Raw genomic sequence first — 11,071 nt, 5'->3', positions numbered from 1 at the left:
TTTCCAGAGCTTCGGTGTGGAGGAGGCTGCTGCTGCTACCGCTGTTTTTTACCTGGTTTTCCTTTAAGAGATTAAGTTTATGTAGAAAACAAGTGGACTAGCAGACACCCTACGGACTCCCAACTTCTCTCTTCTCGGGTTGCAGCCAACAGGCATCCTCCTCACTCACCTCAATTGAATTTCCATCGTGAACATTCTCAAGCAGATAGGGGGAAAGTTTGCGTCTTGAGGAGAAGTTTGCTATACTGATTGAACATCGGTGATTTTTTCCCACCTTTGTGTCTTAGTTTTTTACAAGTTAAGCGTCAGTTACGGGGATTGAGGGGTGATAAACATACTACGCATGTTTCAGGTGGAATATTCGCATCTGTGAGACTTCAGCGTGGAAGAGCGCGAGTAATCTCGAGTCCGCGCTATTGTCATGAGATTGATGTGAAGTTTGTGAACGTTTGGCTCGTGACGGAACGGTGCAGCATAGTTTAACCACAATGAAGGGTAAGATGCATTTCAAATAATCCTCTGCTTACACATTTTTACTGCTGTGTCTTTTTAATGCAAGTCTCTTGAGTCTATCCACGCGTTTCGCTCTTCAGTTTTCTGCGTTTCCTTCTCGTGTGAGAGGAATGTGTGTTAGTCCAGTGCACGAAACATCTGGTTGCGATTATCTGCTCGTGGTGTGTTAGGTTGGCGGATTGTTTGGCTGAACTGCCATGAGACAGCTGAATAGAAGGATCTACACACACTGACCGGCTATTGTGAGGGATGTTCAGCGGCATTGTTCCCTTTATCTAAAAAAGAAAACGCATGGCCACGTTACAAATGAAACATCTGGCGGGGTGTGAAGACATTCCTCTAAGGGTTGAAGAACTTGTGAATTTCTGAGAACTTTCCAAGTTTTAGAGACTTAAAAGTGTTAATGTCGAGTTTTCATTGTTAAGTTTGGATTTATTTATTTATTTTATTAAAGGTGCACTATTTTTTTTTATGGCAACTTAGCTAACAAATAAACAGCACTTTTGGAAAATATCTGAAATGTTAAAGTTGATATTATGTTAATATTATAATAATATACATGACAGAAGACTAATATTCCAGTTATATCAGTCTTCTAAAAACCTTTTGATTCTGCATAAAGTGGGTCCATCATCCTAATGGATGCGGCCGTGTCGAGATCACGTGATCGGCTGGATTAAAATAATGTTTACTTCATATAGCTATATTTTAGTCAATGCTCAAAAAGAGTGCAAAAATAAGAATTATTAAAAACAATTCAAATGAGAAATCAAAAAAGACCAAAAGTTAAACAAACTGCTCTTTAACAATGACAGCATCATTGTTAAAGAGCAGCAGCAACAAAAATGTTTTATCTTGGCTCGTTTAAATATAATCTTTAACAACATTGGGGTGAATAATAATATTGGGATTAATAACACAAACACAGATGTACTAAGTGTAACTTTAAAAGTGTCATTCTAAGTAAGATGTGGAAAATTAAGAGTCAGAATTATATAATTAACAAATGAAAGGGTCCTCTTGTTCTTCTGTAAGAGCCAAGATGTTTTCCATCTTGATTGCATAATTAAAACGTGTGACTCAGAGAGCCACTTACAGTAAAAACAACCCCCACATCTCCCCTTCCGAGTCTTTTTGGATTTCCAATGACCAGATGTTCTGACAAACACCAAGGTCTCACATCACATTTTTGTGCCTTACGACTTGAGTTATGCAACATTTAACTGTTCATCTCATTTTCAATCAGAATGCTGCCATCTAGTGGAAATTTCAAATCTTCACATAACTTTTGTTTGAATTAACACTGAACTAAAAACAATAGGCATGTGATTGAAGGCTATGACATTTTAACATTGACTGAATTTTGCTTCAACTGGAATTTGCAGTGCAATTTCCATACAAATCACTTCTGAATTTGTATCTAAAATCAGGATGTTGTTTCCTATTTGTTGTCAAGTTGTTTGTCAAAAAGAGACAAACTGCGGTTTGCCTGGATTTTGGCCAGACTTCAAACCAATGAGAAACTGTAGCTGTCTTTGGTTCATCGTTTGGTTAGATAAATGTTTATTTACCATGAATCAACTTAAGACATTTACATATTAATGATTAGTAAACAGAGCTAAAGCCACATGGAAATACGTAATAAGAGTGTTCAGACCACACACAGTGAAAGGCTGTTCCTCCGCGGTCTTCTGTGATACTCCTCCATGCATAACATTTTTAACCTTGAAGGTTTTATTTCAAGCAATATTTCTCTTGCAATGTCATGTTTCAGGCTGTGGCTTTGTACAAATGTTGTTTTTGGGTGTGTGGGAGCTTTGTTCCTGTGCATTTCCCAGAGTTGTGTTGTTATTTTCAGCAAAAAGACTGAAATAGCTGTCAGCATCAGTCCTTAATTCTTTGTCCCAAGCCTGTTTGTTCCCTAGTTTTCCACTCTGAGGTTTCTATGGGTTGTGCATATCTGTCCAGTTGGATTGTAGGACCTGAGGTCGCACTCTATGGGGTTTTCGTAGCGGACTGTTCCCCCGCCCACCTGCGGTTCTTCCCCTGGTTTAGTATCAGAGTGAGAGGGAGTGGGCTCCAACTACAGAAACATGTGTTCTTTATTTATTTTCTCTGGCTTTGGACAATGACACATAAAACCGCCTGGAGTCACCCCTCTCCATTCCCATGAGCATTGTAGCCACATGAGAGAGCGCTCGAAGGCAGACTGCGCTCCAGGACAGGAAGAGGAAGTAGAAGATGGTATCGTTTAGTTAACTCATGAATGGACCATCCTGGCCAGTGTTATTTCAAGAGTCAGATGAAGACCACATGCTTTTTATCACTCCCAAACCTAATGTTATCTATTTGTTTATGTTATTTATTATCTCAGCATGATATGTTGACCTTGTTTATAGGGAAAAATACTGTCATATATTTGGTGACATTCTCTGATCTTTGGTGTTTGGTTTATAATGTATTATGTAGTTTAATTTATAATATTTTACTTTAGCTATACACACTACCATTCAAAGGTTTGGGATAAGAAAGATTGAGTTAATAAATGTATTCAGTAAGAATACATCACATGGATCAAAAGCGACTGTAAAGATATTTACAATGTTAAAAATAGAATTATAATTCAGATAAATGCTGTAATGAACTTCGTATTCAAATAATGTTAGACGAAATGTGTCCCTGATTCCACAAAAAATATTATGAAGCACAACAGTGATAAACAAAAGTTGAAAAGTCTTGAGCACCAAATCAGCATATAAAAATGATTTCTGTATATTAAAATAGAAATCAGTTCTGATTCTTGTAATACTAATATAGTTTTCATTTTTACTTTTGCAGACGACTTCAATGATGAAGAGGAAGTGCAGTCTTTTGGCTACAAAAGGTTTGGTAAGTGTATTACGGTGCCTGATGAATCTGCTGTTAGTTCATGACCGATAGAGATGTTCTTCATCGTTTACTTCATTCCTCTCTCTCTCTCTCTCTCTCTCTCTCTCTCTCTCTCTCTCTCTCTCTCTCTCTCTCTCTCTCTCTCTCTCTCTCTCTCTCTCTCTGTCTCTCTCTCTGTCTCTCTCTCCCTGTCTCTCTCTCCCTGTCTCTCTCTCTCTCTCTCTCTCTCTCTCTCTCTCTCTCTCTCTCTCTCTCTCTCTCTCTCTCTCTCTCTCTCTCTCTCTCTCTCTATATATATATATATGACATGTTTTTAGTATTTGAAGGGTGACTTGTTCATGGCCTGTTGTCTACCGCAGTTGTTTTCCCCTCTGAACATGTGCTATTATCATTAGCCCATCAGACGGATGTTTTAGTGAATAATATCTGGATGCCTCAGTCCCTTCTTTGCTTTTTTAATTTGAGTGTCTTATATTTAATCATTCAAAATGTGGAATATGTTTGAATGATTTGCTTTTTATCTGTAGTCAATATCCTAGAGGATTTCTTTGTCAAGTTCTATGTCATATTATTCAGTTTGATACTTCATACCAAGCCAGGCAGTTCCTCCGGTTCAGCATGTTGAATCAGCAGCGGGGTCATTGCTGAGAGAGATCCTAAGATTGGCGGTTCAGTTTAGCAAACGAGAATAAAAGCGATGGATGAAAGTCAAGGTCAAAATGGCACCAGACAGCAGTCTGTTCTAATTTTGCTAATGCTTACCTGAGCATTTCTATATGAATATATTTTCATACCAACATGAGCTGCCTGAAATACAGAAAGGGATCAGTATAATTGATGTTCAAAATGATAAGAAGATTATTAATACTTGTTGATGTAGACAGTTATTTCCTCACACACAGGTGCAGAACCCATATGCTAGTTGGCGGTTGGCTGTAGTCTTTGCGGTGTGTTTGAACCATAGACTGTGAAAAATATGGATGTTGTGTCCGTGACGTCACCCATAGGTTTCTGAAGAGCCGTTTTGAAGACTCAATGTTGGTCATTGCTATCTTGAAAATGGGCAAAGAGGTGGGACGTGGGCGGAGCTGAGGTGACGTGATGACTAACAGACAGCAGACAAACGGCTATCCACCTGCCACTCAAAGTGGGCACGCCCTTAATTGTGCTGGACTTTAAGACTTTATATAATGTAAATGAATGAGTTATAAAAAAATCCACTCCCCTCACAATCGTCATGAAGGGCAAAATTAGCCATTTAGACCAAAACCACAATTTGTACCAGGCTGTAAAGAGAAAAGAAAAAAAAATTCTGCTGTAAAGTTGGGAATTTTAACATGGGGCTCAATGAGATTCTGCTCCCTTCTGAAGCCTGTCCCTAGTGGCCAGTCGATGAACTGCAGTTTACGTCAGTTCTGTATTGGTTCGAACGCAGCTTTTTGGCCGAGACACAGCCGTCACGACTCACGAGACGACAACACAGTTGGCTTTCGTCGCCTCTAGTTCTTAGACATTTGCTTGGTTTGTAACGGCCTTTAAAGTTGAAGTCTGTATTTATAATATAGTATCAGAAGTTAAAGGGAGAGTTCACCCAAAAATGAAAATTTTAAGTCTATCTGCTGACCCCCCGGGCATCCAAGATGTAGGTGTGTTTGTTTGTTCAGTAGAACACAAATGAAGATTTTTAGCTCAAACTGTTGCTCGTGTAATGCATGTCAATGGGGTGTATTTTTTATGAGAGCCACTATGAGAGTAAAACACACAGACATACAAATTCATATTTAACCCTGTGGCTCATGACGATACATTGATGTCTTAAGACACAAAACGATTGGTTTCTGCGAGAAACCAAACGGTATTTAGGTTTTTTATTTTTTACCTCATATCAGACGAATCTCATAGTATTGCCCAACGCTATTACTTTCATTAAAGAAGGTCAAAAACCTGGCATGATCATCTATTTACATAGATGCCTCATTTGACCGATCTGGGCAAGCACTAATGAGGAATATATATATATATATATATATATATATATATATATATATATATATATATATATGATCGCGTCTGGTTTTTGACCTTCTTCAACAGAAGTAATGGCCGTGGGGAATTCTAGATGAGATTTGTCTGATATGAGGTAAAAAATGATATAAATACTGTTGTGTATCGTCACGAGCTGCAGGGTTTAATATGGATTCGTATGTCTGTGTGTTTTTTACTCTATAAACCCCACTGACATTATACGAGCAACAGTTGAGTTAAAAATCTTCATTTGTGTTCTACTGAAGAAACAAACACACATCTTGAATGCCTTGGGGATAAGCAGATAAACATCAAATTTTCATATTTGTGTGAAGTATCCCTTTTATTATTTATTACCACTGTTAAAAAGTCTAATCTTAAAATGAATATCCATTTTCATACTGTACATAATAATGTTGTTGTGCCTAAATTCATTTGAAACATGTGGAGCCCCTAAAGGGACATGGTGGTTGGAAAAAAAAATCAAATGGGAGGAAAAAATAATTTGCTTTTGCATTCTCTCGCCAATCTTTTGCGTTCCCTGACAAAGTTTCTCAGCGAAAATTACACATTTTTGCAAGGAAGCGCAAAGTTTCTCAGGGGAACGCAACACATTTGTGAGTGAATGCAATCATTTTTCCTCCGTCTCTTATTTTTTCCTACACCGTGTCCCTTTAGGGATAGAAAGAACATTTGATTTGTTTGTTTGTTTTTTATCATTAGACCCTTTTAATATCGGACATTTACATCGTCTTTTTTATCATCCATAACATGAAAATATTTATCCAGAATTGTAATATCAGTCTATCATGAGTGTTGAAAACTAAACTCACATACCATAGTGACAGGCAATATTATAAAAATGTCAAGGCATTGTCTGCTGTAGCAATGCATGTCGAAGATGTATCTACATTTAACATCTGCTCGAAATCTCATACCTTCTTCATTTTAAGAAGTGCTTTGTTTCATTTCGCCACTGTGTCCCACAAGAGATGATGCCTCCAACAACAAATCACATTAACTGTAATTCGATAGTTTATTACCTTTGAATGAAGGCATTTGTAAATGCAGTCTGGTGGTCCAAAAAGAGGTTTCCAGTTTCTGTCTGAGCTACCACCATCCATCTAGCAGTTATTAAAGCAGCATAAGTTATTTCCCAGTTTGACTTAGATTTCATTTCATCCAGATAATAATGTGCTGTTTGACCACTGAGGGAGAGGAATGAGTTAATAAAGGGCATGAACATTAAGAAGAGTATAGCTCTTAAAAGTGCTTGGCTTCGAGCCCACAGGTCATTTGTCACAGCAGAAGAGTGGTACCAGCTCAATTTGTCATACACCTCATCAGTTTTGAGTACTTTAGTGAAGTGTTATGTTAATTTGACTGAATACAGGTGATTTAAGAGGTTTATAGTCTACACTTGGGGTTAGGTTTCCTTTATAAATGTAATTTTATGATGATCAAGTCAGAGTTAGGTTTAAATTTAGGGATTAGGATTGGATTAACTTTTCATGGGGCAATAATGAATGGAAGAAATGTGGTGGGTAATATATTATTTTGCAGTATGTTTGAGCAGAACTGCAGACCCATAGCACACAGAAATGATCTTTAAGGGTTAGAAATGCTGTTAGTCACTTGTCACTGATCTATTTCTTTTCATGCTCATTTCTTGGCTTGATGGCTGTGAGGTAGGTATGAGGAACGAGTGAGGAAGTGAGGTGAAGGAATCCAGCAGAATTTGTACCTGCTGAGTCAGCGCATGAGTGAAGGGCTGGTGGTTTTTTAGGTCCACGCAGAGGTGTGTGTCCTATTAAATCAAGTGGTTACACTACACACCCCTTTTCGCTATACCAGTGCAGTCACAGACAGAAAGTGGGAAAGCATGGAAACTATTCTAGCCGTTTCTCTCTGTGGCGAAACCAGATAATACACCCTGTCTGTTTGGATATGTCATACAGTTTGATTTTAACACATTTTCACAATTAAGTTGATTATTTTCCCCTTCACTCAAAATATCAAAGTCCTGCCAGATATTTGGCAAAAGTTACTCTATCCTTCAGTGCAACAGAAGGGATCCTTTTTTGTGCTGTTTTATAAGCCCATTGACATGAAAATATGTTTTTTTCAGATGTTTTTCAATGCCAGTGCTGGATGGGGAAGGAAGTAGATGTAAGGCAATTCAGAAAGAAATTATTTTACATCAATTTGAAGATAAATGAGCAATAATGCAATTTAAAGTAGTAAAGTGCATGAGCTATTCTCCAAGGGTTACTTCAGTGATTTAGCCTTAAACTTTGCATTTAAACAGGGGCATAAATGTAGTAGGAATGTGGAATTATTTTTGAATTTGTAGACTTCTAGACTGAGAAAAGGCAGAAATTGTATTTTTGTCTCATGTGGATGAAAGACAACATCTCCCAGAATGCAATTGCTTCGCTGCCCTACGAGGCCACTCCCAATGTCACCACTACCGCGTTCATTTTCATAAAATCAGTTCAGTTAGCAGCTAAGAAACAGCGCGGCTGCGGCATACATTCACAGCGCGTGTTCAGTCTGGCGCGCTTTCAGTTAATGCCTTTGGAAGCTTAACTTTCATAGGAATTGATTTGAAAAGTTGAAACACTCACTTTGCTCCGTTTACATGAATGCCTGCAGCTGCCTGAGCCGAGTGCTGTGAGTGTGATCTGCATCCCCCACACGCGAGTTGAAAACATGCGGAAATGGCTCCCTCTGCTGGCTGTAGTCTTTAGCCTCTGGCCAAAGAATCCTCCGATGACACAAAATGACGATATTTGTGTCATCGGAGGAATTTTTCCAGAAATAAAATGCATAATTCTCTTGTCTCAGGGGGATATGAGGGGGGGAAGCATGATAATTTTATTATACTCCAGGGTTTCTACTGATACAAAGCCATATGCTAATCGCTGAAGTAACCCTTTAATTGCTCACTCACTTTAAAATCTGAGGAGGAAAAATGTTCACACTAAAAATGAAACATTTTCTTAATCAGTATTTATCAGTATCAGTTTTTTTTCTTGTTTTCACACACACGTTTTTGTGGGGATATTCCATAGACACAATGATTTTTATAATGTACAAACTATATATTCTATTCCCTAACCCATAAACACAAACCTCACAAAATATTTTGAATTATTACTTTTTTTTAAAAAGTTTTCCTTATGGGGACCAAAAAATGTCCCCATAACATAGACCAAGACAAGACACACATACATTTTTAAATGTATATATTTTTTTATAAAATATATTTTTATTTGTAGCTGCACTGTCATTTTCCGTCGGGTAGAGGGAACCTATTCAAAACAAAAGCGTAGTTTGATGATGCCAAGTTTGAGCTCAGAATCTTGGGACATGTGTCGTCTCACAGCCGGTGGGTAAGAACCGGAATAGTACTAGTGCAGAAATCATGTTAATGGATGCGATTATTAATGTTACTGTAGTGTGAAGCCGAGCAGGAGCGAGTGTTGTGAAGCTGAGCAAGGCCGCTGGAGCGATTGTTATGCAAACACACTTCGCGAGCAACAGGACTTTTATTATGATGGGGCACAGTCGCCGGTTACCTCAGGTAACGCAGCTCTGTTTATCATATTAGATACATGTAAGTGTGTTAAAAAAGATGTTCTGACGTTACTCTGTGCGTTCACTCAGCAGCTGCTGTGACACTTGTTTACACTGCTAAGAGTAAAGCGCTTCTGCAGAATAAAACGGGTAACCGAGAGTAACGCGGATATGATGCAATTGACAGGCAACGCCCTCAGATGTCCCGGCTCCTTGGTTAAAATAGCAATTTTCTAACAATATACAAATATTTGGAAACATTTGGGATATTGTAAGAACTCAGCTGAACAAAATATATATATATAAAAATTGTGGTTTTTGGATATTTTACTACAAAAATCCTACATAGTGCACCTTTAAGAACCTTTACAATTTGAAAAAAAAGCAATTAATTACATTTTTCTATTTTTTTCTGACAACTCAAGAACAAAACAAAACCAAAAATCTTTTTATAAATAAGGCTACGTCTACATTAATCCAGATAGATTTAAAACCCTTTTTTTTTCACTTCAAAACATTCTCTGTCCACACTAACGTTTTCAAGCATTTGCCAAAAGTTTCTCATCCACACTGAAAACGTCAGTAAACGCCAAATTCAACTTACTGCGCATGCTTAAAACATCATAAAAGCTCACTGAGATATAGATATCTTCTGGTAGGATAATTTTGTTTAGCAAAATAACACACCAATCACGGATGCGTCCAGGTTCCTCCTCTCATGGTTTGCCGCAGGACAGCAAATGCGAGAACATTTTCTGTCATCATTGCTGGACTGTGATATGAAGTGTGCAAAGTAACTGTGAAAGTGAATAGCACATAACTGGCAAACTTACATATCTATTGGTACAGTATCCGTCACATGATCAACATACATCATCGTTTTTACCCCTTATACCTCCATCTTCACGTTTTCAGATGTATCCATTTTGGAGTGTTTTCAAAAGGGTTCGTTTTCATGAAGAAAAAAACGCTGTGTTAGTGTGTACATGGCCTAAAATAAAGAATCTTTCAGGATGTTATATTTGGTTGTTTGTTTGTTGTTGTTTAGGGTTATGCTTTTAAAGCATAAATTGAAAAAAATTTAGTTGAAAAATAAGCGTCTTATCTTAGTTTCTCTAGTAAATCTGTCACTTTTTTGTATCTGTCTTTGATCTTCTTTCATGTTTTGTAGTGAAGATCATTTGATATAGTATATGTTTGTACTACAGTGAGTGTTTTTGATTTGGCTCAAGTTCTTTATTAGTAGAAGAGAATGTTTTCAGAATGAGTTCTTGCTTAATGCACCCCCCAGGGTCTTCATGGTGTTCTGTAATGCTGGCTTGAAACGTGACATGCTTGTGTGTTTTCAATATGCGTGCAGAGACCAGGAGGATGGAGGAAGATAGAAAAAGATCATTTATCTGTCCTTCAGCCAAAAGGGTCTGCGGGTTGAGCTGTAAGGGGGGTCTGGAGGATTTTATCCTTATCTCAAACCTTGTGTAACCTAGATTATGAGAATGGCACACGCACAGGATTTTTTTAACAAATGGCCGCTTCCCAGCAGGAGGTTCATACCATAGGCTGTAAGGATTCTGGAAAGCGCTTGGGTCAACGCTGGGTCAGGCCAGTTGAATTCGCCTCTTTAAAAGCACCTTTGCTGGAGTTCAGTGGTGGAGAATCTTTGGAAAGAGACATAAGCAGCCACTGAACAATACTTTGTAGAACAATGTAGTTTACATAGTGAGAATTTATAGTAAATCTTACTTGTTTATGCTGAATTGACTTGTTGTTGAAGGCCTTGACTAAATTCCTGCTTCTCAGTAGTCCATTATTTTGTATGAGAGGGAACAGATCAGGAGTGGCGGTCTCCTCGTGTAAACAAGGAATGCAACCAAAGCTCTCCTTCTCCACTTTTGACAAATAGATATAAATTCAGCTTCTAAAACAAACCATCTGTTGGACTCTACCGCGTGAGGAGAGTAGCATCCGTCCAGTCTTACAGAAGGTCTTCGGAGATGTTCTTGCCCGCTGTAACATGCTGTCATATGATAGGGTGTCACACCTAAATGATGGATGGACTATGTGC

At 38.1% G+C, this 11,071-nt stretch overlaps 1 protein-coding gene across 2 annotated transcripts in view; it reads left to right on the top strand.

The window, feature by feature from the left end:
* The window catches only part of colec12 (collectin sub-family member 12), a 40,927-nt gene continuing 29,856 nt past the window's right edge, over positions 1-11,071 (top strand). The window contains exons 1-3 of one of the 2 annotated variants that reach the window (XM_067453601.1): positions 1-259; positions 353-495; positions 3,352-3,402. In XM_067453601.1, coding sequence (XP_067309702.1) covers positions 489-495; positions 3,352-3,402 — 58 coding nt within the window. In that variant the 5' untranslated portion in view covers positions 1-259; positions 353-488. Of the gene's footprint in view, positions 496-3,351; positions 3,403-11,071 lie in introns of both variants that reach the window. The other variant, XM_067453599.1, reaches the window with a different exon arrangement.

The sequence above is a fragment of the Pseudorasbora parva genome, chromosome 9, assembly GCF_024679245.1.
Source record: "Pseudorasbora parva isolate DD20220531a chromosome 9, ASM2467924v1, whole genome shotgun sequence".
Taxonomy (NCBI): Eukaryota; Metazoa; Chordata; class Actinopteri; order Cypriniformes; family Gobionidae; genus Pseudorasbora; species Pseudorasbora parva.
The sequence above is the reverse complement of the archived record's forward strand: the minus strand, read 5'-3'. Positions and strand labels throughout refer to the sequence as shown.